The sequence below is a fragment of the Desmodus rotundus genome, chromosome 3 (assembly GCF_022682495.2).
Source record: "Desmodus rotundus isolate HL8 chromosome 3, HLdesRot8A.1, whole genome shotgun sequence".
Classification (NCBI taxonomy): domain Eukaryota; kingdom Metazoa; phylum Chordata; class Mammalia; order Chiroptera; family Phyllostomidae; genus Desmodus; species Desmodus rotundus.
Genome location: NC_071389.1, coordinates 16,592,890 through 16,619,360, shown reverse-complemented (window position 1 = coordinate 16,619,360; position 26,471 = coordinate 16,592,890). Strand labels below are relative to the sequence as shown.

The following is a 26,471-nucleotide window of genomic DNA, read 5'->3' as shown; positions in this document are numbered from 1 at the left end:
AGAGAGAATTCAGTTTAATGCCGGCACCTTCCGTCACTATCACATCACTCTGGTATTTTAATATATCTTTTCATGAAAGGACAGCATATCTTTAAAAAAGTACACAAACGAACGTTTGATGAGTTATCACAAAACTACATCTGTGCAACCTTTGTTAGCACCACTCAGGAAAGAAATAGAACATCATCAGCACCTAGAAGCCCTTGCTGTGCCTATTTTGTGGCCCTTCCCACTCACTTCCACTTCCCTCCTCCCCATGACTTGTATCGGTATTGCCGGAGTCCAGCATGCAGCCTAGTCAAGAGGCGCAGTAAACATTTGCGAAACTGAACTGAAACCCTTTGAAATCATTTTGCTAGGCACTCTGGCCTTCTTGGCTTTGATTTACTCTTCTGCAAAGTAGGGATGGCATTTCAGTAGTTTCAATAGTTCTCAACCCTAACTGTGCATTAGACTCATCTGATGAGGGATCTTTTGAAAAAATACCCGTCACGTTTGGGCACTTCCCAGGAGCAACCGGATCCAAGTCTCTGAAGGTGGGTCCCAGGCAATGGCGGTGTTTAAAAACTTTCCGATGATTCCAGTGTACAGCCATGGCCTCACAAATCCTACCAATTCCATCCAACACTATACTTTCAAATCTCAGTTCGACTACTACTGTGAGTTAAATTGTGTCTTCCAAAAGATGCTGAAGTTCAAACCCCCAGCACCTGTGAAGGTGGTCTTATAGTGTTATCAAAGATGATCAAGTCAAGATGAGTCGATTAGGAAGGGCCCCTAATCCAGTCTGACTGGTGACCTTATAAAAAGGGGAATTCGCATCCAGAGGCAGAGACACAGGGAGATCGCCGTGTGAAGACAGGGGAGGGGATACCAAAGATTGTGAGCAAACCAGCAACTCTGCCAACACCTGGATTTCAGACCTCTAGCCTCCAGGATATGAAACAACAAGTGTGTGTTTAAGCCACACAGTTCGTGGTATTTGGTTGAAGCAACCTTGGCAAACTAATACAGCTATTTACATACCAGCTAAGGAACTCTCTTCACCCATTTCCTCAAGTGCAAAACGGAAACACTAATAGTAGTTCTATGTGCCAAGCTTCATTTTAAACACTTTACACAGAGTAGTTATCCCAGGATCCCTCTGATAGGTACTACTACCATTTCCACTTCACAGATGAAAAAGTGTGGAACAGGGAGGTTAAGTAACTTGCCCAAGGCCACATGGTCACTACATTCATAAGATAATAATACATCCTTCACAAGACTATTGGGAATCCTTATGAGACTGCGGCGCGGACGTTGAAGCGCTTTGTAATTAGTAAAGTATTTCACCCTTGTTTGATAGAATCTCTGCAGATTCAGGACTTTTTTTGTACCATCATCTCTGGCTCTCCTCTCTTCTTACGGAATACTTCCTTCCGTCGGCGCCAAGGGGTCGCTGCGCCTAGAGGGTGCTGACAGGTCCCTCTAGCCTGCTTACGCTGGATGCTCGTTGGTGCCTATAAGTGGCAGTGACCGGCTCGACTGGGTTTCAGTCCACCGCCGCTGGGGCCGGACCCGGCGCAGGAACTAGAGCTGGAGCCGGACGCGGAGAAGCTGAAGCTGGGCCGGGGCGGAGCGCAGAGCCGCGCCGGGGCCGCGAGGAGGGGCGTGTTGCTGCTGGCCCACCGCGAGCCGCCCCCAGCCCGCGCCGAGGCGCGCTCTCGCCAGGCCGCCTGCCTCCGCCTTCCTCTGCCCTCCCTTTCCCCGGAATCTCACCCCGGCGCGCTTGCACCCCGACGCTTCTCTGGGTGGGGAAGCTCCCGGCTGCTTTCTGGCTTCGCTCCTTCTTCGCAACCTGGTCTCCCAGCCCCCTCTCTTGTTTTTCTGGGCTGGGTCCCACCCCCTTCTGATCCCTTCCTTAATCGCAGGCTCCCTGCTTCCCTTCGTCCAGTCCCCGCTCCTCAGTCACTTTCCTCAGCCAAGAGTCCCAGCCTTCCCTCTTCCTTTTCCTTTCCCGGGGTGCACCCTATCCTGTCCCTTTCCCTGCCCTCGGGTGCAGTGGATTCCCCACTCCTTTTCCCTGGCCTGGAGTTCCAGACCTTTTGGTCTCCTCCTGTGGTCCGTCCTGGGTCCTTGTCCCCCTTCTCCAGTTTGGAGTGCTAGATCGAGAACCCAGCCTCCCTCCACCCGCGGAGGACTGCTTCTACAAAAAGACCTCTCTAAGACATGAACTTTTCCTAGAGACTACCGCAGTCCTTCTTCCCACCTGCTGACCCCTTGCTACCTATGTCCCAGGTCTGACTCTCACTTTGCTAAGGGTCAAGGCCTACCGGGCTGAGGGAGAGGCAGGATGCTTTTGTGGTCTGGCATCTGTGGCCTGTCTCCGCCTCGAATCTTCCCTTCGTTGCTGGTGGTAGTAGCGTTGGTGGGGCTACTACCTGTTCTCAGGAGCCATGGCCTCCAGCCCAGCCCTACTGCCAGCACCATCCGAGGCTCAGAGGCGCCACGGGAACGCTCGATTGGGGATGTCACCACCGCCCCGCCAGAGCTCACCCCTGAGAGCCACCCTGTTAACCATTCCAACACGGCAGAGGGCAGGAAGACCCGAAAGCCCTTTCCTGTCCTGGGCATTGACTACACACACGTGCGCACACCCTTCGAGATCTCCCTCTGGATCCTGCTGGCCTGCCTCATGAAGATAGGTAAGTCCAGTTTACTCTGGAGCGCTCGTTGCCACCAGACCGGTGAGCTACTTGCCCCATCCTTATCCTCCCCACCTGAGGCAGGAATAAAGGTCTGGGCTCCTCCTGTAACGTAGGCAGCTTCCATCGTGCCATCTTGGTTCTTCTCAAGCTTGAGCTCTGTGGCCTCTGGGGCCTGTGGCCTCCCAAGATTGGAGCCAACGTCGTGCACGGGAAAGAGCAGAATTAGAGCATGGGGTGCTTTTGATACTAGGTAGTTTCAGGAAGGCTACCAGACCTGGCAAGTCTCCTCTGGCTGGGCCAGACCCTGAGGGGAGCCGGGCACCCAGCTGTGTGTAAGGCAGAAAGGAGTGTCTCCCAGCAAGTGGCACAGTCTGCTGTGTCAAGAGCAACCAGCGCAATTACACGCCGCATGGGGAGGTGTTCCAGGGTGGAGTGTATTTCTACTTGGCCTGTGTAAGGAGTTTGATGATAGCGGGGGATCAGTGGACTGGACACCTAGAAGTGTGAGGGGTCCAATATTTTCTCCCTCCTTTACCTCCGGAATATTGTCTGTCAGCTTTGCCTGTCCGGGCAGGTCAGGAGCCCCTGAGTCAGTTTCCGGGCCAGGAATGCCATTCTTTAAACGGTTTATGGTATAGGAGGTCGTGGAACTTCTGCAGTCTCTTTGGGTGAATGGAGGCGGTTGAAGCTTGGCCTGACGCCAGCTCACCTCCAGGTTGGCACCTGGCTGTGTCTCAGAGTGGTGTCTGGGCTGACCCATCATTGGTGGTCAGCTGCCCAACCAAGCAGGAGAGGGACAGGTGGAGGGGCTCAGGAGGTTCTGGTCTGAAGAGACTTTGAAATGTTCTTTCTGGGAGAAGGAAGCATGAAAGTTGTCCCCTTCCAGAGGGTTGGTCTCCCTGCTAGGCCTGAGCACTCTGTTCCGCTGGGTGATTGATGGAGCTCACCGGAGCCTGCACAGCCCAGAAGTCCCTGGAAGGAGGGGGGTGGTGGCTTTAAAAGCTGCCTTTGCTTTTTTAGCCCCAGCTAGCTGTGGAAGGCTTGGGGGCTGAGGACTCTGATGCTTTGGGTCTGGGGAGTTTGTGACTCTTGGCAGGAAGCCTTGCAGCTTTCCCAAGGACAGGCCGGGCTGAGTGGCAATGCCAGGTCGGTGTGAGGCAGGCTCTGGGACACACTGCAGCAGGGCACTCTGTTTTGACACATCAAGGAGCTTGGCTTCCTGGTGCAGGGCTTGGGTGCTGTGACGGTAGCAGGGCCTGGGCCACTGGCACCTGTACCCTAATGGCAGCCAGTTTCCTGGAAAAAGTTAAGGACTGGGCCTGGGGAGCCATGTGTACCAATTCTGACGAATAACATGACCTTGAACAAGCTGGGTCCTTTTTCTGCAGGTCTTGCCCACCTGTGAAACTGGCAAGAATCTAAATTTGAACTTATCATTTGAGTCATAAAATCTGTGTTTTAATTGTTGTAAGAATCTGAAGTAACCATGAAGAGACCTTACAAGCACCGTCTATACATTGCCCTCCTCTCCCAACCCCCTCACCTCCCAACCACACCTGACATTGTCTTAGAGCCTTGGGGGCTGATACGCACGTTGTAGGTCTCAGTGACTTCTGGTGGGATGACAGCATGGCCACAAAAATCCTACTCTGGACAGGCAGGAGTTTGTCCCTGCAGGCCTGATACCTCTAGTTCTAACGGAGTCGGGCTTGGCCTGCTCTGTCCCCACCAGAACCTGTGCCAGGGACCCTGGACAACAGGAGAACAGAGATGGTGCCGTGGCAAGACTATCAGTCTAGAAGTTAGAAAACTTGGCATCTCATCCCAGCTCTCCCTGTGACCTCAGGCCAGTCACCCGTCTCCACCTATTAGTTGATCTTTGTGGCCCTTTCTGGTTCTGCCATTTCACTGACTTGGATAACCCAGGCACGTCGCTCAGCCTTGGGGCCTCAGTTTTCCCATGGTAAAATGAGGACGTTGGACATGATCTTGAAGGCCTTTGCAGCTCCAAAGGTCTGTGTTGCTGACTTAGAAGGGCATTTTTCTGCACCTGAAAACAGAAGGGTCCTAGCACCTGGCCATCTTGGGGAAGAAAATAGAGAGAAAGGTGACCAAAAGATCTCAAGGGTCCCTGTTCAGGTGGCAAAAGTGAAAGCCAATCTTTTTCTTCACCTTTGCAGTGTAGCATTAGATAAGGGCTCCACCACGTTTCCTTTTCTTTGCCCTCTCTGTGCCTCAGTTTCCTCACATATAAAATGGGGAAATAACATATCTGGCCACAGCACTGCTGATGTGCCCGTGACTAAATTAATGCATGTGAAGTTGTCTTTGTACCCACAGGAAGCACTCAGTGAGGGGCAACTGCCCCTGATGGTATTTTCACCACCTAAGGCAACGCATCCCCCTTCCGCACCCTCCCAGAGTCCTCTTCTGAGGCTGGATGATTGCATGTCCCTCACACGTAGGCTGCCACAGGGTGTCTTCCCTTAAGGTGTCAGGGCTTGGGGTGTGTCCTACTGACTTTATTTTCCTTTCACTTAAGCTGCCTCCCGAGTTGGTCCTGGTTGGAGGGGAGATGGCATCAGCTGACTTCGGAGATAGGGTTGGGGGCTGAGGCCATGTTCCCTCTGCACTAGGAGATACCCAAGAACCTAGGAGTTCATTTTGGGGTCTTGCCTATTCCCTCAGTGCCCCAGTGTGGGTAGGAGCTATGTTGGAGCCCTCATTCTGTCATCTGTGGCAGCTGCTTCCCTTGCAAGCTACCCCTCCTTTGAGAATGGAGAGGGCTGTGTGCAGTCCCCATTCCCATCTAATCACTGAGCCAGAGCCTCAGGTAGACACTGTCAGGGATGCGTGTGGGAGGGGTGGGGTTGGAGCTGAAGTTTCAGAGTAGATGCTTCTGGCTTCTCCTCTAACTGATACAGTGGGCTAGTAGGCAAGTCACTGCCCTTCTCTGGGCCTTTTGTTTCTCTCTGACAGTCAGGCATTCTTGCCTTTTCCTTGGTGTGGAGGGGCTGGTGGCCTGAGGGGTTTAGATGAGAGAACTGTGAGAGTGACCCCAAGCTTTAGGCTAGGTCCATACCCTGCCCCCACCACGCATCGTGGTGTGGACTCTGCATGAATTCTGCTTTGTCTTCAGTTCACCTGGCTCCCAGTCCAGTGCTTGTTCCAAGAGAGAACCTCACTGTAACCCGGCTCACCACTGGCACCCACTGGATTTGTTTGCCCATATCCTTGACCTGGAACTCCTGGCAGAGGCCTGGGGGCCCATAAAGCAGGTATTCATCTTGTCTCCTGACCGGAGGCAAACAAACATCTTTCAGCTTGTTTTGATCTCTGCAAGGTGTATCCTGACATTTCCTCCTAGAACAAGTCTGTGATTGGGGAGGACGGGGTCATTACTGCCCACTTCCCATGCAGGGATATCAGAGCCAACTTCTGGTTTCCTGTGAAAATAAGACTAGTACTTTTCCCTCCCACTTCCCAAAAGGACAGAGGAACAACTTAAAGGTCACCTTGAAACTGTCTCAAGAAGCCCAGATGGGACCTTTCTAAAAAGAAACAGGTGACTTTTTTTCTCTTCGGGAAAACAGCTGACTGGAGGACAGTGGGAGGGGAGGTCAGCTGAGGACGAGGAGGAACCTTCAGGTAGGACATGTGTCTTCAGAAGCGCCGGGGCACTCACAGGGCTGGGTTGGTCGTACTGTTCGCATTTCGTTTAGCTGCACCCTTGAGGCACGCCTTTCCTCTTGGCCGTGCCCTGCCCCTCCAGCTCTGGTGGGAAGGAAAGACCTGCTTGGAAAGCCTGAGCCAGGCACCGTGGTCCTCTGAACCCGATTTGCCTCATCGGGAAGGTGACATGCTGTCTCTACTTTCTAGGACCCGTGTGGAGATTGAACGTGGGAACACCCAGGATAGTGCCCAGCTCGCGAGAGCAGCTTTCAGGGCCTGTTCAGACTCCGGCCCCTTTGGGCGGTCTTTTCAGCCCTTCCAACCCCAGCAGTGGCTTTCACTTCTCCTCATGAACCCATCTCCCTTATTGTTTATCCACAACTTCGGCATTAGGCCTCGCCTGCCCTGTGACATCTCTTCTGTTGGGTGTGTGCGTTTTAATAAGAATTACCATTTATTGAGTATCTACAGAGGAGAGTCAGGCACTTTATAAAAGTGATCTCATTTAATACTTACTAAAGTCATATGAGATAAAGGCTATCTTTGTTTGGCAGATGAGGAAACAGCTCAAAGAGGTCATCTGCTGTGATGCTGAATTGTTGTTTGTTTTCTGTTTGACTCCTGCATAGCCTCCCGGAGGTACAGCCACATCTCCTACCCCTCACGTTCCCCATGGCAGATGCACACGACACTGCACTGAGTAGGTGCCCTGCTTGCTGCTCCTGCACTGGGGAGTTTAGGACTCCCTCTAGGGGCTGGGCAGGTGTCAATGGTGGGAGCCCTCTCTCTCCCTGAGAAAACTCTAAGGGTTCTGTGATGGCTTTGGGCCCAGTCTCTGTCCCTGGGAGTCCACATGGGTGTGCCTGAATCTCGCTGTCAGGCTGGGCCTATCCCTTGGCCTCTGGTAGTGCTCTCCATCTCTCGTTCTAAGTATTTTGAACAGGGATGTCTTGGCTGCTCTCTGGATCATTACTTGAGTTTGAGGGAAAACTGTGACCCCCCTCCAAGTCCCACTGTGAAACAAATATTCTTTCTCGGAGGTGGCTGGCATGAGAAACACAGGAGGGGCTGGGAATTGGAGCTGAAGGGCCCCAGGCTCCCTTTGGGAACGCCAGCCTGTACACAGCTGGCAGGCCTTCCTCCTTCCCTCCCTCTTCCCATTACAGCCACTCCCACCCCCACCCCGGCCCTGCCCACTTTCCTTCCCTGGTGGGGTGAAGTCTCACTCAGCAAGCCCTGGACCTGGGTTATTCCTGAGTCATCCATCGCCTGTGTGGGCCTAATTTTGCAGCAAGCACTCCCCCTGCAAACGTCTGAGTCAGACATGTCTCCCCAAGGTTGTCTGCACACACCGCACTGGGCCAAACCATCTCTTTGAATGCCGATAAACGTTAACTGATACTTTAAGGCAGCCAGTGATTACGTGTGGGTATTTTTAATCTTATGGGCTAATCTAATTTTAACTGAGCTAGGTTCTGGATTGGGCCTGGATCAGTGGGCCACCCCCCTTCCCTGGGATCATGGTGACTTCATTTTCTTTTCCCTAAAGCTCACTCAATGTGCGGGGCCAGTTTTGGGGTTCTGTCAGGTCAGACCTGACCCCTGAGTTCTGGTACTGACTTGCTGAAAATCTGGAATTCCCTAATTTACCCCAGCAAGCTGTTTCCTGAAAAGATGTGTCCTTAAACAGCACCGAGTGAGGCTCAGGATGAGAAGTCCTGTTCCTTCGCAGTCCCCCTTCCTGGTCTCCTGGGGCACACATACCCCTAAGCCCAGACTGGCCCTTCCACAGTGCTCAGCCTATTTGAGACCAGGTGGAGGGGTGACACCACAGCTGTGTGTCAGGCAGAGCCCACAAGCTCACCAAAATAATAAATAGCTGACACTCACATAGCACTTGCCTTGTGCCAGGCAAAATGCACAGAGGCTGTGTCTGCACTGGCCAGCCAGGACTGGGAGCAGCTAATTAATTCGTCTGTTCAGGCTAGGGTGGAAGAGGCAGGTCAGCTGAAATTACCCACCAGGCATTTAACTTGTAGCCCATCGGGGAACCAAAAAGTGTAAAACCCTGGCCCTGCTCATTAGGACCTTCCGGTCTGCTTAGGAGAAAGTGGCTGATTTGTGTGGAGGGCCGGGCAGATTCCTGGCAGAAATAAAGTTCTAAGGAATAATCAGTCCCCTAGGGCAGGGGTGGATAGGGAAGGCTTCTCAGAGGAGGTGGAACTTGAGCCAGTATTGAAGGATGGAGAAGAATTAGATAAGCAGGCAGGACACAGAGAGCTATTCTTAGTACAGATGCCTACAAGAATGTAAGCCCCTTGAGGACAGAGCCTTTCTGTGCCCGGCACAGAGTGAGGGCTCCTAAATATTTGAGGAATGAATGAGTGCTTGACAGACTTTCAGGTAGACATGGGGTCCATGTGAAGCCTTTGGGCACACAGAAGCCAGTTTGACTGCTCTGAGGAGGGAGAGCAAGGGCTGGGGAGGCTAGTTGCCAGACTGAATGCCAGGCCAGGGGATTTAACTGAGCTTGGAGAGTGGCACAGAGTGATGCTCGATGCACCCGTCCGTGTGTTGCTGTTGCTTCCTGCCTCCTTCCCTCCTTCCCTCCCTCCCAGCCTCCTTCATCTTGGCTCTAATGGAGGGTCTTGCAAGGACATCATCTCTGGGCTGGGTGGGGTCTCTCTAGGCAAGTCTGGGTTTGTTTGGTCTGCCCTTGATTTGCGTAAGTAAAAGCAGGATACCAGAGCTTCCTCAGGGAGCTGCTTCGATAGTCCTAATTGAATTAAGCTTTTCCTGGGAAGATTCCTCAAGCCATCTACCACGCTGTGACTGTGAATTAATGAGACCAGTGGCCATAAACCACACAAGAAGGCAATCTTGTTAATTTATAGTTGTACCTGGACCGGTTGACGTATGGCTTCTCTTTGTTTTTATGTGTGTGTTGGGAGTGGGTTGGGGCCAGAATCTCCTTTCTGTGGCAGATTTATTTTTATAATATGAATAAATAAAACATGTTCATGGTAAAAACAACAACAACAACAAAAACCCAAACAAATAAAAATAAAACCCCAAAGTACTGCAGGGTGTTAAGGTACAAAGTAAAAGTTCCCCTCCTCACTTCTCTGGCCTCCCCCACCGTCACACTCGCCGGGGGGCGGTAGTGCTAACTTTCTTGGGTGTCTTTTCAGAACTTGGCTGTGCGTGTGTGAGCGTGGGAGTGTGTGGGCAGAGTTTCGTGTTCACGAAGCCACTTGTGTAAAGAGAAAGAGCCCTAGACTGGGAACTGGGGATCTGGTCCTAGTCTTCGCGCTGCTGCTTTCTTGTGTATTGACCTGTGGTAAGTCATTTTGTCTTCCTGGGCCTCAGTTTCCCCGATCTGTCAGTTTCCACTGTTGAAAGGCTCCCTGGGACTTTCTAGCTGGAAAGGCAGTCAGGAGGGCGGGGGCTGCTCTGGTGAGGCCTGGGCAGACTGAGAGGCCCTTGGAGGGGTATCTACACAGCCCCATCGTTTGGGGGATGGGCCACTGCTGTCCTGGTCCCTGGCTTCGAAGCACAGACTCCTCCAGTACGGAATCATGGTCATTTCCAGCTCCAGCTCAGGATTATGGAATTCAATAAATGGGTACTCAGAGAGCCTCCTCAGTTGCTGGGAAAGTAAGACAACACACAGGGAGAAAGCATAGGTAGGAAATTGTGTGGCTCAGGCTGGGATGCAGAGGAGATCAGAAAGGAGGGGTAGGAGGAGAGATAAGGGAAGGCTTCCTGAAGGGGGTGATCTTGAGTAGTGGGCGGCCAGGTGGAGAAGAACATCATTCAGGAGGGCTTGCTGTTAGAAGGGATTGTGGCTTAGATGGGAGAATGAATTGGGTGATCTGCGGTTCTTCCAGGGTATAGATTTTTTAAGATTCTTCCTCAGCGCATGATGGGGTTGAGGGGATGTGTGGACCCCCAAAATGACCTGCAGACACTTATATATGTGTACTTTCATCAGAGGGAGGGGGCCCGTAATAGCCACAGATTTTCAGAGGGATCTGTGACCCCCAAAAGTTAAGAGCTTTGGCCCTTTGTGCTACATGAATTTGAAGAAGGATAAAGGACTTTCCTTGGAGAAAGTGGTACTAACCCTGGGACGAGTGGGGCTTGCCTGGGGAGCTGCAGAACTCCTAGGTAAGGGGAACAGACCTAGTCAGAATAAGTAAGCTGTATCGTGGGGGAGAGGAGGGGAAAATGACTCTAAGGAAAGTACAGAAACGCTTTCCTGGATTGGGGATCGAAGCAGCTGCAACAGGGCAGGTACTGTCTTCCTTCCGCCCCCTGGGCCTGAGCGGTTCTGCGGTGAGCCCAGCAGGTAGTTCAGGTCTCTGCCCTGTCCTAACACGGCTGGAGCCCAAACACACCTCTGAGGTTCTGTCACGGGGAGCAGCTACCTTTGAGGCAGCAGGAGCAGGGGATTGCCCCTGAAGGGGACAGGCTTTTGAGGGCTTTGTGTCAGGCAACTTCAGTTGGCCTCTGCTGTTTCTTGGACTAAGGGCCCCCCATCTCTGCTCTCACCCTGATTTTGGAAGGAAGCAGAGAATGTTACTCTAGCTCTAGAATATTAGAGGTAGAAAGAACCTTATCACAGCCTGTGGCCCCAGGGCCCAAAGGGTAAGTGGAGATGTTTTGGTCCAGGGCTCTCATTTCCAGTTGAGGCCCGGAGAGCTTGTGCCCAGAGCCACACAGGAATCAATGGCAGAGGGAGGCCTTCCTCTGCGCTGCTAACCCAGGGGTCTCTAGGTGAGACCAACAGGAGGGACTATGGTCTTTGGCCTGGATGTTGGTATGTAAGCATTGGTTAGTCTCTAGTAGGCCCTTTAAGGCTAAGGAAGGGCAGCTTCCTGCTGGGGTACTTACCAGAGAATTGTTAGTGGCAGGGAAACCGTGTGGCCACACCAGTCCTTGCAGGAGAAACAAGGGCAGGGCTTGGGGCCTTTGAGCCAGCCTAGAGGCTTCTGCCCTCACCCACCGAATTCCTCAGGCCTTTGTTCTCCATCACAAAACGATGTTGAGCCTGGGTGCTCTGCTTTTTATAGCATCTTTTGCCATCAAACCAGGGAATGAGATCTTCTCCTGGGTCCTGGGTCAGGGCTTGCAGGAATCTGGATGCTGTACCAGGTAGGCAGGATGCCAGCGTCAGGGGGAACCAGCTCACCCAGCCGAGCACAGCCCCAGCCTCGAGTTACACGTCGGGGGGGGGGGGGGAGGGGAGCAAGCACCCTTCCAGGCCTGCCTGGCTGGTGGAACCAGCAGGAGAACTGCCCTCTCTTAGGAGCTCAGGGACTGGTTTGAGAAGTGCAGTATAGACACTGGGCAGTCAGGCAGTAGGAAGCAGCTGCAATTCAAGGTGCAAATGGAATTCCATGAGGGTTTAGAGGAGGCAGAACGACCTTACCTGGAGGGGAGAGGGGGGCGGTGCTTTGCGGTGGTGATTGGTGAACGGGGATGTAGATGAGATGCTTGAGATGCTTGAGTGAAATAGGTCTCATTGGGCACAACCAGCAACTTCTGCTTGGAGCAGGACCTGTGATGTGCTGTGAAGTGCATAGGAGCCACCCAGAGTGGTTCCCTGGGAAACACGGTGGCGAGGAACAGAGGCTTTGCCTCGAACCTTACCACTTCCTAGCACCATCACTTCGGGCAAGTCACTCCCCTTCCTTCTGAGTCTCAATTTGGTCATCCACAACATGGGGTAAGCCCTGGCAGGGATGCCAGGAAGGGTTGGGGAGCGTACTCTTGTAAGATGGGTGGCACAGAGTTTGGCACATTCTGAACATACATTAAAAGGTGGCACTTAGGAGCCCCTCCCGGATCCAGGAGGAAGGGAAATGCGGGCTTGTTTTAGCTGACTCCTGAGTCTCCCAGCAATCTGAATGATCCCTCAGTCAGACTTACTGGTGCCCTGCTACGTGTCCGGTGCTGTGCTAAGTGCGGGGTGAGGTGGCTACGAATAAATAGTATTTCTCCTTTTAATGAGTATGCCCCTGATGTGGGCAGAGCACTTTCTAGTATGCATCAGGAAACCTTTCAGGGAGATGCTGTTATTCTCTTTTTTTGTCAATGAGGATACAGGCCCAGAGAGGTTAGGTGACTTGCCTACGATCATACGGCCGGACTGTGGCACAGCTAAAGCCAGACCCAGGGCTTCGCATTCCGAACCCTATACTGTTTCTCCCACTTCACAGTCATTTCACCACCTAGCTGGAGCAGCAAGACTTACCACTTGAAATACTTAATGAGCAAAGCACCATTTTGTATGACAACTTGACATGTAGCTGTAAAAGTTACAATTTTGCAGAACAGAGGATAGTTTTTAAAATAGACCCAGCGATGATGAGGTGCCAGGTGAACTGTGCCAGTCTTAAGGGCAGAAGATTCTGCCACTTCCTAACTACCTCAACCTATCTGAGCCTCAGTTTCTCCTGTCAAATTTGCTAATGTCTTTAAAGCATACCCTGAGCACTCAGAAGTGGGTGTCACTACTATCCTAGCTGCATTTAAGGAAGAGGAGATGAGAACAGTGGAGGATGACTTCAGGTGTGTGGGCCAGGAGCACTGGGGTAGGGCTGAGTGTCTCCAGGACTGGTGAGACCGGGAGCCGAAGTGTCTGAGTTTAGTCACTAGTTGGGAGAGGGGGAGACCCACACTCAGCAAACACTGATTCATGCCTGATAAATGCCGCACTAAAGGTGGAAAGATCAGTGAATATAATCACAGCCTCATGGTGAGGGGGTGGAGGAGGCCAGTATGCAAAGAGGCACTTGTGAAGTGGGGAGCAGGGGCCCACAGAGCTGTGGGTGCATGGGAGGAGTTGGGTGGGGGGCGGATCAGGAAAGGCTTCCCAGAGCTTTGAGCTGAGGCTCGAAAGTTAAACAGAAGTTTGCTTCACTCACACAGAGGGAGGAGCTGGAGGAAGGTACAGAGAGATGCGAACAATGCAGAGCCACTGACTTTGCTTTTGGAAACATTTTGGGGCATTCTTCACCCCTCCACCTCATCCGCAATCATATTTCACCCGCTTGCCTGGCTGGGTAGAGAAGCTGAGCCCGTCTGTGTGGCTTGAGCCCCAAGGGTGGGTATTGCTACAGGTGGGCGGTAAGGAGGGAACTACTGTTGATTGGGACCTGCTGATCAAGACCTGCTGAGTGCCTGGTCTTGTGCTGCGGGCTCCAGATAGCACGCCATCGTCCTTCGTGCAGGTACGGTCACAGGACTATTGTAAGGGGAGGGGGCAGATCAGGCGAGGGTCACAATACCCACGGAGGCTCCGAGCAGTCGATGTGAGTGGCACCTGAGCGGAGGCCCAGCCAGCTGAGGCTTGGGGCTGGGCTGGGGGTCAGTGAAAAATAAGACTGGAGAGTTGGGCCAGCTGTGTTCCTGAGTATCCAGAACTCCCGCCAGAGGGGCGTAGCCTTGGCCAGGGCTTCTCAGGCTGATGGAAAGCATGGCTCCATGGGCCGAATGTAGCCCAGGTGACTCCAGTGACCTTCCAAATGGTCTTCTGGCTCCGCTCCCCTTTGCCTGTTGCTGGCTCCCTCTAGAGCAGCCAGAGGGATGTTGAGAATGCGGTGCTCCCCTGCACCACAGGAAAACCCTTCCGTTGCTTCCTGATGATCTTGGGGTAAAATCCAGGGGAGGAGTGGCCTACACCTTTCTCGACTTCACTCCCTGCTGCTCTTTCCCCTACTCCGCTCACACCAGCCTTCCCGGGTTCCTCAAATACACGGAGCCCTGCCAGGCCTGTTCCTCCAGGCAGCCACCGCACTGGTTTTCCCCAGCCCAGAAGACAGCCCCTGGCCACCATTCTAATGTGTAGCACCCCCCACCAGCCCCACGCCCCACGTCAGACTTTGTTCAGGGTACTGAGGACACAGCCAGGAGCGAGGCGAGGAGGCTTCTGATGTCAGGGCTCACTTGCCAGTGTGGGGTGTTAGAGGGTGGACACAATAATGTTGGACAGTGATAAGTGTCCTGAAGAAAATAAACGTGAGAGAGATTCGCTTTTTTTCCCTTCTCTCCAAACTATAAGCAGAAGTTTGTTTAGAAAGTCATAGAGGTAAAAGAAGAGTTGAGCTTGGCTACTTTGGATGGTCAGCAAAGGCCTCTCTAAAGAGATGGTTTCTGAGCTGAGCAATGACAAGAAGGAGCCGCCTTTCAAAGACCAGGAGACCTAAGGAGTGTGTGTTCAGGGAACCCGGAGTAGAGAGGGAGGTGTGTGAGAGTGGAGAGGAAGGTACGGGTCAGATCACACTGGGCCTGTGGGCCCTGCGTTAGACGTTGGACTGGATTCCGGGTGCTGCGTGGTGCCATCGGAGGCTTTGAGCAGGAAGATGTGGTCTGACCTGGGGCGGGGTTGGGGGGGTTCGGAGGGGGGTGGTCTGTGCACAGCAGCCTGGGAGTCAGAGATGGAGAGTTGACTCTGGCTTTGGACTGGCCACAGAGAGCCAAGCAAAGCAGGTCCCTGGCCCATAGCTACTCACCTGGGTCTATGAGCATCAAGAGCAAAGCTTTTAAACAGGCACCTCTGCCCATGCCGAGGGGACAGAAGCTGCGGCCTGGGGAAGCTGTTCCTCAGGAGGGGTGAACAGGCTACAGGAGGGGAGCAGAAGGGGACGGGGGTCCATGGGGAAAGGAAGGGCTGAGTGCCAGGCTCTGCTGGACTCCTGCCCCCTCCTTTGCCCAACCCCAGCATCAGCAGGCAGGCGGTCACCAGACCTGTCATGTGGGAGGCCAGCACTGTCCAGCTCCAGGACCCTACTGCCTGTTCCAGCAGAACCCTGTGGTTCCACGTGGCCTAGGGAGTTGTCAGCCCAGAAAGGGCGAGCCTAGAGTCAGAGAGTCAGACCTTACTGTTGAGAGGGATCCCAGAGACAGAGTGAGGAGTCCCAGAGGTGCAGTGGAAACGATAAGGGGGCTGGGGGCCAAAAGGCCGGGACTCGAAGCCTGGCTCTTGCTTTTGCAGCTGCGTGGTGCTTGAGGTGCAGATTTGCGGAGGTTCAATGACAGTGCTATGGAGTGAGGGCTCGGAAATGTTTGGTGAACAATGATGGAGCCTAGCCCAACCCCCTCATCTCACAGAGGAGGAAGCAGAAGGCCAGAGCGGAAATAACTTGCCCACAGGCCTCAGTGGGTGGTGGTAGAGCTGGGGTTAGGTCAGGTCCACGGCTCTTCTCCGATGGTGTAAATGGTCACTCTTTCCCGCACATTTCCCTCTGGAGCAGCCCCCTGTTCCTTCCGCAGAGGTGAGGTGGCCGCCCCCGGGTGTCCCACCTTCTCTTCCTCTGGCCTCTGAGCACCTACTGTGTGTCAGCACTGCTGTGTGGGTGGAGCTTCCTACCCTTTCCATGCTGCCAGTTTTGTGTGGGAGATAAGACACGCAAACAGCTAAAACACAAGGCTGAAGTGACACAGGGAGGCAGCGTGGGCCCTGGTGACAGACGGCTCTCGGCTCTGGCACTGCTACTTAGATGTAGTGGCGACGAGGCCCAAACCTACTTTGGACAGATTGGGAAGGCCTCTGATTCAATGCGGACGAGCATGACCTGCAGAGGTTTTGGGGGCGACACTATGATGGGCCTGTGTTTAGGACAAGGTCTCTCCTGGCAGGTGGACAATGCCCTAGACGAAGGTTTTCCCGGTATTCTTGGCTCTGGGAGTTTTCCGCCTCCTCTCTCTGTGGATAATTATCCTTCCTAAGAAACTGGTCAGATGGGAAACTGCAGGAAATGGTTCAGGACGAGGATTGGGAGGATTGCGGAGGAGTTGGGGGGAGAGGGGGGAGGATGCAGCAGGAGGGGAGACACATGCCAAGCAGCAGGAATGGCCCCCTTTGGAGGGGGAGGGAGGGGAGCCTGGACAGGCTGGAAGTTTAAAGCAGAGTGTGGGTGGCTCCTGGGGCGGAGCCAAGTTCCTCAAAACTCCTCTACTCCTGGTCCCTGGTCGGTAGAGGGGTATGGTTGACTGGCAGGGTCTAGCTTTTCTGAATCAACAGGGGCTGAGGGGCCCAATGGGAAAGTGCAAGGCAGTGTGGCCCAGCGGCCAGAGTACTGTCAGGTTCTGCTGCTTGGCTGTCCTTCCACATCTGAAATCCCATCACTGTGGCAGAGCCTGTCATGGCAAGCGGATGGGGCACCAGGCCCCTTTCCTGGTATAGAGCGCTCCTTCAGACCCAGTTCCCAGTAGGCTCAAAGCTCTAGTCGTGGGCCTGGGCTCTGCTCTTGTTTGGCCTTGACCGTGAAACAGCAGCTGTCAGTGTGCTGAGGCTTATGGGACGCCAGGCTCCACTTGGCATAAGCAGGTGCCTGAACCTCAGCAACTGATGAGCAGTGAGGAGCAATTAGGTCCTCAGATTGAAACCCAGGACTAAGGCTGCCTGTGCAGTGCCCGGACGGTGGGGATTCAAGGCATCCTTCGGGACAGTCAGGAGTCAGTATATGTCCAAGGGACCGAAGGTCATCAGACCTGTCATTGAATCCCAGCTTCACTACCCGCCAGCTGTATGGCCTTAGCTGAGTACCTGACCTGTGAGCATCGTTTTTTCTGGAGATAATTTTCCCCTGCATGTTTTTTTAACCTTTCCCCCTCCATTGTTTAATTGAGAGATAACATACATACAGTAGTGATCATAAGCTCACCGATTATGTACAAATGTTTGCATCCATGTTGACAACCACCCAGATCCAGGCAGAGGACGTCTGTGTCCACCCCCCGCCCCCACCATAGCCCCCTCCTGCCCTTCCTAGTGTGTACCCTGACGCTCCCCTGAGGTGACCAGTATTCTGATTCCTGTCATCAGTTGGTTGCACCTGTTCTTGAACTTCACATAACTGGAATCAGGCAACAGGTGTTCCTTTGTGTCTGGCTTTGGCTCCGCATCTCCGTGAGGTTCCTCTTTATTGCCACATGCACCAGAGGTGTGTTCTCTCAGTTGCTGCGTGGCGTTGCCTTGTATGAATACGCCGCAGCTGGGCCGTTCTTATGTTGACAGACATTTGGGTTGGTTCCCTTTTTTGACAATTATGAACAAAGCTGCTCTGAACATTCTTACACTTCATAGGGGTTTTGTGAAAATTAAATGAGATAATACAGCACAGTGTTTAATGCTGAGTTTTGATTTAGAGCTGGTGTTCAAAAAATTTCCCCCCAGATTTTCTTTTTGTTTGTTTGTAAAAAGGAAAAAAGATGCAAACACAACATAAGAAAAAGCCACAGGTCACGTCCCTTTCACTCCCTGCTCCTCAGGCTGACCAGTCTTTACCATTCACCGTGTCTGCCCGGGCTTCTCCCTGTAGTTGTGTGAAATTGTATTTCATAAAAACTGTTTTTTAATGATAATGCTGTCCATACTCTTTTGCAGCTTTTTTCATAATATCTGATCTTTTAAATGAGTCCCCTTATCTGCACTGAAGGAGCAACTTTGAGAGGGATAGGCTGGAATGAACTCCGGAACCCGTCCCTCGGGGCCTTCCATCCTAGCCTGGCCGGCCCATCATAGGCTTTCCTTTCTGTGGAACCCAGAGCCCTGGGTCCACGTCCTGCCTTCTCGAGCCCTGGGTGCAAGTCCTGGCTCTGTTGTGCCCTGTCTGGGTGTGTTCTTGTGCTTCAATGCCCTGAGCTTTGGTTTTCTCATCTTTAACAAAGGAGAACCCATAGCCACCTCAGAGGGATGCCCAGAGGTTTAAATCCAAAATGGAAAGTGATGCATGTATGCTGGTTGTTATTGTGTAAAATCATGGGCTGTCAGAGCTAGAGCAGCCTCTGAGAAGCTCACCCAGCTCATTGCCTTACACATCAAGGAAGGCCACAGAGCTAGCAAGTGATGGGGCCAGAACCTAACCAAAGATGGCCTGGGCATTGCAGCTGCCCAGTCTCCCTGGGCCAGAGCTTGGCTCTCACTGGCCCACTTTAAAACATATATTATTTATTTATTTATTTTTAGAGAGAGGGGATCGGAGGGAGAAAGAGAGGGAGAGACACTTTGATCAACTGCCTCTCACACACACCCCTACTGGGGACTGGGCCCGTAACCCAGGCCTGTGCCCTGACTGGGAATCGAACTAGCAACCTTTTGCTTTGTGGAGTGATGCCCAACCAACTGAGCCACGCTGATCAGTGCTCACGGGCCCACTTTCATCTGCAGGGACTCCTTGCTAGGGAATAAGGACACTCTAGAAAATTTCCCAGCCCCAGTCTCCCTCCAGTCCCTGGCTGAGGCCACAGGGGTGACCAGAACTTCCAGGCAGAGATCTGTGCCTGCCATACGCTGGTCCCAGAGGATAAGGAAGCAGGAAGTGGGGGCAGAGGAGTGGGGGCTTGGGTGGGGAGGGGCATGCTGCCCCAGTCTGGGCCACAGCACCTTCCCTATCCTAAAACCTGGGCCTCTGTCGATCTCCCAGCCCCATGGAGCTCAGTCCTTCTCCCTGAGCAGCCAGACCAGCACCCCTGCCCCCTGTCCCTTTGGGTAGATGACGGCCCGAATTTGAGTAGTCTCTTGGCTTCTCTTAGCTCAGTGTTCATGTTCCTTACCCTTTGCCCTCGGAGCTTCCATAAGGACAGAGAGGACTCTCCCAGTTCAGTGGGACTGTGGCCTAAGCTGAGGTCAAGAATCCGGAAACCAAACCCTAATCGTCATGAGCTGAGGCTTATGCCTCACTCACCCTGCTCCTCCCCAGGAAGAATTTGGTGTGATAAGGTTTGCCCTGTGCCAGCCCAGGCGGGCTCCACGCTCCCGTGTTAGCCACTGCGTGCAGTATCAGGCACATGGTGGCGGAAGTGGCTCCCCTGTTCTGGTTCCCACCTCCCTTGGAACCGAAGTTCGTTATGAAAATGCCAGCGGCAGCGATGTTAGGGAGTCGGGCAGGGCCTGCCTGGGAGTGCCCTGTTGGTCCAGGGCAGGGTTTGGGGAGTGGCTCCGAGTTCTGGTATTTGCTTTCAGGGTGAGGTTGTGGAGTGACACGTGTTCTAGTGGCTGTGAAAAGTAATGTCACAGAAGTTACCACACAAGAAAGTGGTGGAAATGGGTGCCCTTGAATCAGGGAGCCGGAGTGAAAGAGCCATTTGAGGTTACTGGGTCCTTTTTCCTCATATGGCTGAGCAAACCCAAGGGCCAGAGTTGGAGCATTGCGGGGACTGGCATTCAGGGACAGTGTCCCTTCCACTATATTGGTGACAACGATAGCCTGCTCCTTTGAACCTTCTGAGACAGTTCTAGTTAGGCCCCTCCTTTGGAGAATTGAGAAAATAGCTGTCCAGAGCATTTGAGATCTTGCTCCTGGCCTGTGTCGTCTGTTTGTCTCAAATAAAGTCAGAAGGTTGAGAAATGTCCTGGAGGATGAGCGCCTTTCAATTTCAAGTCAGTTTCCTGGGCCTTGCCACTATCAGCTAACCAGCTAGGTGGCACTGGGCAAGTGACCTCGTCTCTCTGAGCCTCAGATTCCTCACCTGTGATGTGGGTGTGATAGTGCCCTTCACTGAGCGGCTGTGAAGACTAAGGAGCCCTCAGTGGGTGCTGTCGTCACCAGTGTCCAGTCTCGTGAGGAAGCGGAGTGACTGAGCTGACTAGAACCAGGGCTTCTGCCTGAGGGCCAGGCCCTTCTTGCCCTGCCCTGCCTGCAGAGGCTTGCTTCCCCGTTCCTCCCACTGTCAAACTTCCCTGCCTCTGTGCCACGTGCAGAGCCCTGCCCAGGTGGAAGCAGGTGCTGATGAAGGTTTTCTTTACTCCTTCCTGGGCACAGGGCAGGGACTTCTGTGGGGTAGGCGGGCAAGCCATACTCAGTCACTGACGGATTCCCAGCCTCCAGCCAGGCTCTCGTGCACAAGAGCCAGACTCGGGACCTGTGCCTTGAGGATGAGAGCAGCGGGAAGCAGTTACAGGCCGTTCCCCTAGCCTGAGGGCAGAGCGGGGCCTCTAGGGTCAGGTAGTCCTGGGATCGAGTACCAGTTTTGTTGCTTTACTGGCTGTGTACCATTTGGGCAAGTTCTTGAGCTCTGAGCCTCAGTTTCTCCGCTGGAAAATGGAAATAGTGCCTATCTCATGCTGAGGCTAAGTGAGAAAGCACAGGGCTCGGTGATACTTCTCCCTTCTCACTCTGCTGTGTGAGGCTGGAGGGCTGTGCTGTGTCCTTCCAGGCAGCGCACACAGCGGGTAAGCAGGGGCCTTGCAGGCCCAACCCAGCCGTGGGAGGTGTTTCTGGAAGAGTTCCATTCCTTCTCGCTAGGGTACCAGATGGCTCCTGGTTCCCCTGCTGGCAGAGCACTCACAGAACTAGGGCGTATTGGTTCTGCCAGGGGTCTTCGAGGGACCCAGAAGTTTAGTGTGAGTGGGTGGCTCACCCCCAAGATTATATGGGAAGTGAGTGACAGCCTAAAGTGAACCAGGCTCCTGGTCCCACACAGCAAACAGCGAGTCAGGACTCAAAGCTGGAAGAGGCTTGGCTGGGCTGTGGCTCTGGAGTCAGAAGACCAGCTGTGGAGCCTCGGTTAAGTCCCTTCACTTCTCTCTGCCTCAGTTTCCTCAGCTGCAGAATGAGGGTGGTGATAGCTACATCAGAGAACTTCCAGGAGAATCACGCAGTTAAGGTGTGTGAACCATCACAGCGAAGTGCTCCATAAAAAGCAGTTTAAACAAAGGTGGGAGTAGGTGAGGGGTGGCATTTTGTTCCAGGTGAGGACCAGCTTTGGAAGATGAGTCCCGGCTGTGAGTCCAAGCCACTGCCTTGCTGTGTGAGCTCGGCCAAGTCCCTGCCCCTCTCTGGGCTTCATTCTTTGCATTTGTGAAATGGACACTTTATTTATTTATTTATTTATTTATTTAGAGTTTTTATGAGTTTATTTGAGCCAAACTGATGATGTATACTGGGGAGCATGATCTCATATGTTCCCTGGAATGGTCTTGGAAGGCCCTGCCTCCTCTAACCTCCTGTGGCTTCTTGGTGCCCCTCTTCTGCCCCAGGGGAGGCCTGACTGCCCTTTGCTGTTCCTGGAGCCCTGGGCCCTCCTGGCGCCGGAAGCGGTGCCTGCAGCCGACCGTGTCCTCATCTTTTCTCTGCAGTGTCCTCTAAAGGGCAGCATCCTCTGAGCATGCTCAGCTCTCCCATCTACTCAGTATGTCTTCTGGCTCCTAGAGGCCTAAGACGACAAACTGTCCCTAGTGGGCAGGGAGAGGAGGCAGGAGAGGCCCTCCAGTGCGTTCTGTGTCCCCCTCTTTCATGACAGGCAGCCAGCTGGGCTGTTTTTAGGAGATGTGTGGGGGAGACATTCAGGACATGCCCTCCGGCATGGAGACGGATGCCTGCGGCACCTGCCTAGGGGAAGCTTTGGCCTCCCTACCCCGCCTGCCGGCCTCAGGAACCTGCTGCTTAGGTGTTAGGGAAGCTGCAACTGCATGGCTCAGCCACTTGTACGGCTCTTGTGACCGGTACTCAGGCAGCCTGGAAGGAAGTTTTTCAGATTTTGTAGCAGCCAAGAAGTCGGTTCAGTGGGGCTTCAGAGGGCTTCTGCCTCCTCAGCCTCCCTCCAGCCTCCCCCCAGCTTCCCTCAGCACCTCTGGATACTCATGCCGGCCAGGGCTGAGCCTAGAACCAATGATGACGGGGACAGAGTGCCAAGCTCTGCTTCAGAGGGGCTGCCTCAGAGTGTGCCGGTCCCCTGACTCTGGCTGCTTCCCTGGCAACAGTGCGGGCCCTGCCTGGGCCTGGGGGCCGGGGGTGCAGAGGTGGAAGCTCTCTGTGCTGTACACCTTCTCTGTTAGTACTTTGCTCCAGATACAGGTCTCCTCAGATCTTCAGAACAGCCCTTTGAGATAGAAATGATTATGAGCTCACTTTTCGGGTAAAGAAAGGAGACACAGAGGGTGAGTACCTGCCAATGAGACATAGCTAGTAGATGGCAGAGCCAGGAAACCAGGCTGCCAGGTTCTCAAGACCGAGCTCCCTGTTAACCACAGGACTCCCTGCCTCCCCTGTCTGACAGCTGAGTCTGAGCGGACACTTTGGACAGAGCCCTGAGCCAATGCTCTTGCTTGTTTTTTCAGATTTTCCCTTCCCAGCCATCTCACTCAGGATCTCCCAGTCTGCACGTGGGACCACCTCCCCTGGACCAGCCCTCCTTGCAGCCCAGGCCCAGTCCCTCTGCCTCAGTCCCCAGAGTGCTGGCTGCCCAGCCTCTGAGAGAAGCTGCCTTTGGTACAGGCCGCCGCCTGGCTAGTAGGTCCTCCTCGCAGTGGGCCTGGGCGGAGGCTCCAGAGTAAGCCAGGCAGTGAGGGAGCCCTGCTCCAGCGGGGTCCCAGCCCCCACAGTGTCGTGATTTTCCTGCTGTGCTCTTGTGGAGCCCAGCTTCGGTGTCCTCTGTCCCCCTAGTGTCGTCTTTCAAAGCAGAGCTGTCACAGCGATGCCACAGCCCTCTGGGTGCTTGTTTTTGTTTTTCTGAGTGGTTTTTTTTTTAACCTCCATTCCCTCTTCTTTCTCACAGCTCCCCTGGCCCCTGAGCACTGCTTATCTTCATGCTAGAGAGGAAGGGGGTGAGGCTCAGGGCAGTATCGTGATTTGCCAGAAGTTCAGGTTTAGAGCTGGGAGAGAAGCCAGCTCCCATGTAGCAGACCAGGACTCTACAGTGCCCTGTGCTCCTCGTGTGATCGTGCTCTGTGTGAAGACTCTTCTGGGCCCAGGCGCTGTGCTTGATGGTGAAAATGTCATAGAGCCTGGCTTTGTCCAACAGCACAGGTCATCAGTGAGATTGCAGAGCTGGAAAGGCTTTCGACACACCTCTGCGGATGGGGAAGCTGAGGCCAGAGAAAGGCAAGGGCTTGTTCAAAGTGCCTAGCGAGTCAGTGGCAGGGTCCAGACTGGATGCAACTCAAGCTTCCTGATCCCCAGCCAGGGCTAGGCTCAGGCCCTCCTCTCTCCGAATGTAGCTTTGTGGCCTCTTGAGGCATTTGGAGGTGGGGTGGGGAGGGCTCACCCATCCTGCTAGAATATTCAGGAGGCAGTGCCAGCTGCCCCTGGAGCCTAGATTTAATGACAGTGCTGCGGACCACGCCGCCCCATCCCAGGGCGCTGAGCCGGGTGGGGGTGGGGCAGGGGCCTGCACCACCTCCCTTGATGTCCTCCCTGAGGTGCTTGCTGGTGGCTTCCACAGGATCCGGGTTCAGAGCCCTCTGGTGGCTCTGCCTGGCTCACCAGGTTGACTCAGAATTCCCTCTTAAGGATATTTAAGGCCTTTTACAATCTGGCCCTGGGTGAGCACTGGGCTGGGAGTCAGCAGTCCCAGATTTGAGACTTGGCTCTGGGCCACCCATGTGATCTTGGGTGAATGTGTGGACCTCCCTGACCGTGCTTTTCCTGTCTGTTGCTTGCTGCCTGGGGTTTTAGTGAGGACCAGAGGAGTGGCTGCTTTATGACCACCTAAGCAATTATTTCCTCTCCAGCCTTCACTGCCGTTTGCGCCCAATAGAAATCCCCTACTGCACCACGCTCGTTCCTCTGTCCTGCCTTTCCAATGCTGCCGCTCTGCCTCCCTAACCCCGACCCTTCCTTCAGCTTCAGGCCAGTTCAGCTAGCATTTAGAACACACGAGCTGAGTGCCAAACGCTGCAGATTAGGAAGTCAGACGGGAATTCTGCCCTTGAATAGTCAAGCAGACTCAACGAACAGGTCTTAATCCCTGCCATGTGCTGTGCTCTGTGCCAAGTGCTGGAGAGTCAGAGATGCGTTAAGACAGGGTCCCTGCCCTGGAGAAGTGGTTTGGCAGGGGAGATAACAACCTAGCACACAGTGTGAGCAGGCTCAGTGGGGCCCTGCGTCCTGGGTTCTGCAGCACTGAGTGTGACTAGTTTCTGCCCTGGCAGGTGGTTAGGGAAAGCTGCTCCCAGTGACCCGCCCTGACGAGGTCTGAGGCTGCTCCACGCTCTCATATCTGTGGTCTCCCGGGATCCTCACGGCATTGTGAGGTCACTGAGGCAGGAGATGATCATCCATTGAGCAGATACTCATTGTGAGCCTACTGTGTGCCAGGCACAACTCTAGGTGCTAGGGTACAGCAGTGATCGGGACAGTCTGCCCTCTCGGAGCTTGTGTTCTATGCTGGGGGCGGGGCAGGAACCGCCAGTGAGCACGTGCAGACTGTCAGGGAGTGGTAAGCACTCCAAGAAGGATAAAGCAGGGGGAGCCAATAGAGAGGCTTGAAGAAGACCTCCCTGAGGAGATGGCATTTGGAGTAGGGACCTGAAAGGTGTGGGGGGGAGTCTGCCCTTCACCCATGTGATGCAGAGTTTCAGGCAGAGGGAACAACAAATGCGTAGGTCGTAGGGTAGAATCGTATTTGTGCTCAAGGAAAAGCGAGGAGGCCAGCAGAGGTAGAGGGGGGTGAGTGGCTTGCCCCCGGGTTGGATACGGGGTATGAGAGAACAGAGTCAGGATGATTCCAGGGTGTGGGGCCAGAACCACTGAGTGATTCTAAGGAGAGAGAGACCTTTGTAGGAGGAACAGGTTCGGAGGTGGGGGAATGAGAGTTCTGCGCCTGTGCCCTTGCCATTCTGCAGGTCCACCCCCTGCCTCGCCCAGACACACCAGCCTAAGGGTCACCCCATGCCCACCTCTCCTCTCCACCTCCTTAAGCCTAATCCAAATTCTGTCATCTGAGAATCTTTTCCCTTATCTGTAAGGAGTGTCAGATGCCCTTCATCACCAGCCCAGCACTGTGAAACACCTAATAGACTCCGAAGCTGACTGAGCAGTAGAAGGACCCCAGACCCCCCTGAGCGACTGCTCTCTCTTCCCACCCAGCAGCCCCGCCTGAGGTTGGTTCTCCATGTGCCGCTCCCCCTCCCTCCTCTGTAGCAGCTGAAAATGGGACGCCTGACTCGCTTTCTGCAGGGCCGTTGTCCTGGAAATGGTAGAATCTCTCTTTGTGTTGCTTTCCTATTGCCACCTCTCTGTACTCCACCTCTCTAGTATGATGATATCGCACGCAAATTCAAGTTATATATGATAGATTTACTTCATCGTTAGGTTTCTAAGCTAATTGACTTTCACCTGGAAGGGACTCTAAAAACAACAGGTATTTGATAAACTCAATTTTGAGATTTGCATTTTGCAAATTCTACCCTACCCCCACCAAAAGAAAAGAAAAGAAAAACCCAACTTTCCCATGGCTCTAAAGCTTCTCTAATGGAACCTTTCTTATCGAGCCTCTTGTTTCTCCCACTAGCCCAGGTATGTGGCAGGCAGGTGCTTGGAGCCCCTGCTCCTGCCTGCAAAAAGTCATGGACAGGGCCAGCGAGCGGCTGGCGGTGGTGGTGGGGAGCTTGAGCTAGGGAGCCCCACTCCTGGGGCCCCAGAAAAGGAAGGGGTTGGTGGCTTGAAACCAGACTAATCCCAGGTTCTTTTCCAGCTCAGGCATTCTATGCTTTCACCCTCTCCACACTCCATGGGGAAATTTGCGGAGCCAAGAAGGGCCTCCTTTGCACGCGATGGGATTTAGGTTTTTCTGCTGCCAGTTGTACTGCAGGGTCAGGTGAAGGGGCAGAGGGTGTGGAAGCGGAGGCTGTGTGATTTCATGGCCAGCCACAGAGGCAAGGCCTGCCTGGGGCTCTTAGTGGAAGATCCCAGTGTAAGAAACCTGCCTTCACCTGACTGCCATTGGGGGTGGGGGGTGGGGGGCTGTCTGTTCGGTGCATTGTGGCACAGGCAAGGCCTGGAAGACAGTGCGGTCACTCCACAGGGCTTGGGACAGTGGGGCTGGGTGGGTCGTCCTGCGTCTGAAACACTGCTCTGCAGCGCTGGCTCCTTGGAGCATGCATGTAAGTGGCCGTCCCTCTGACGTCCTCTTTGCTTATCTTAAATGGGGGATAGTAGGGTTGTTGAGAAAATGAAATGAGATGCTGCAGGAAAGTGCTTAGTGCGTCTCCGCCTCATTGAAGCAATTACAGCAAAGTCCAAAAATTTTAAACTATGATCAGACAAGTTAGGAATTTTGCATCCCAAACTGTTCACAGTGTAGATTTGGGGGTTGGGGGAGATGCTGGTAGAGTGGGTGTAGGGAACGGAGAATCACTGCGAGGTTTTCTCCTTCTGC

At 53.7% G+C, this 26,471-nt stretch overlaps 1 protein-coding gene across 1 annotated transcript in view; it reads left to right on the top strand.

The window, feature by feature from the left end:
• Positions 1 to 1,520: 1,520 nt before the first annotated feature.
• The window catches only part of SLC9A1 (solute carrier family 9 member A1), a 46,739-nt gene continuing 21,788 nt past the window's right edge, over positions 1,521 to 26,471 (top strand). The window contains exon 1 of the mRNA XM_024554429.3: positions 1,521 to 2,687. Within this exon, the coding sequence (XP_024410197.2) occupies positions 2,336 to 2,687 (352 nt within the window). The 5' untranslated portion in view covers positions 1,521 to 2,335. The remainder of the gene's footprint in view (positions 2,688 to 26,471) is intronic.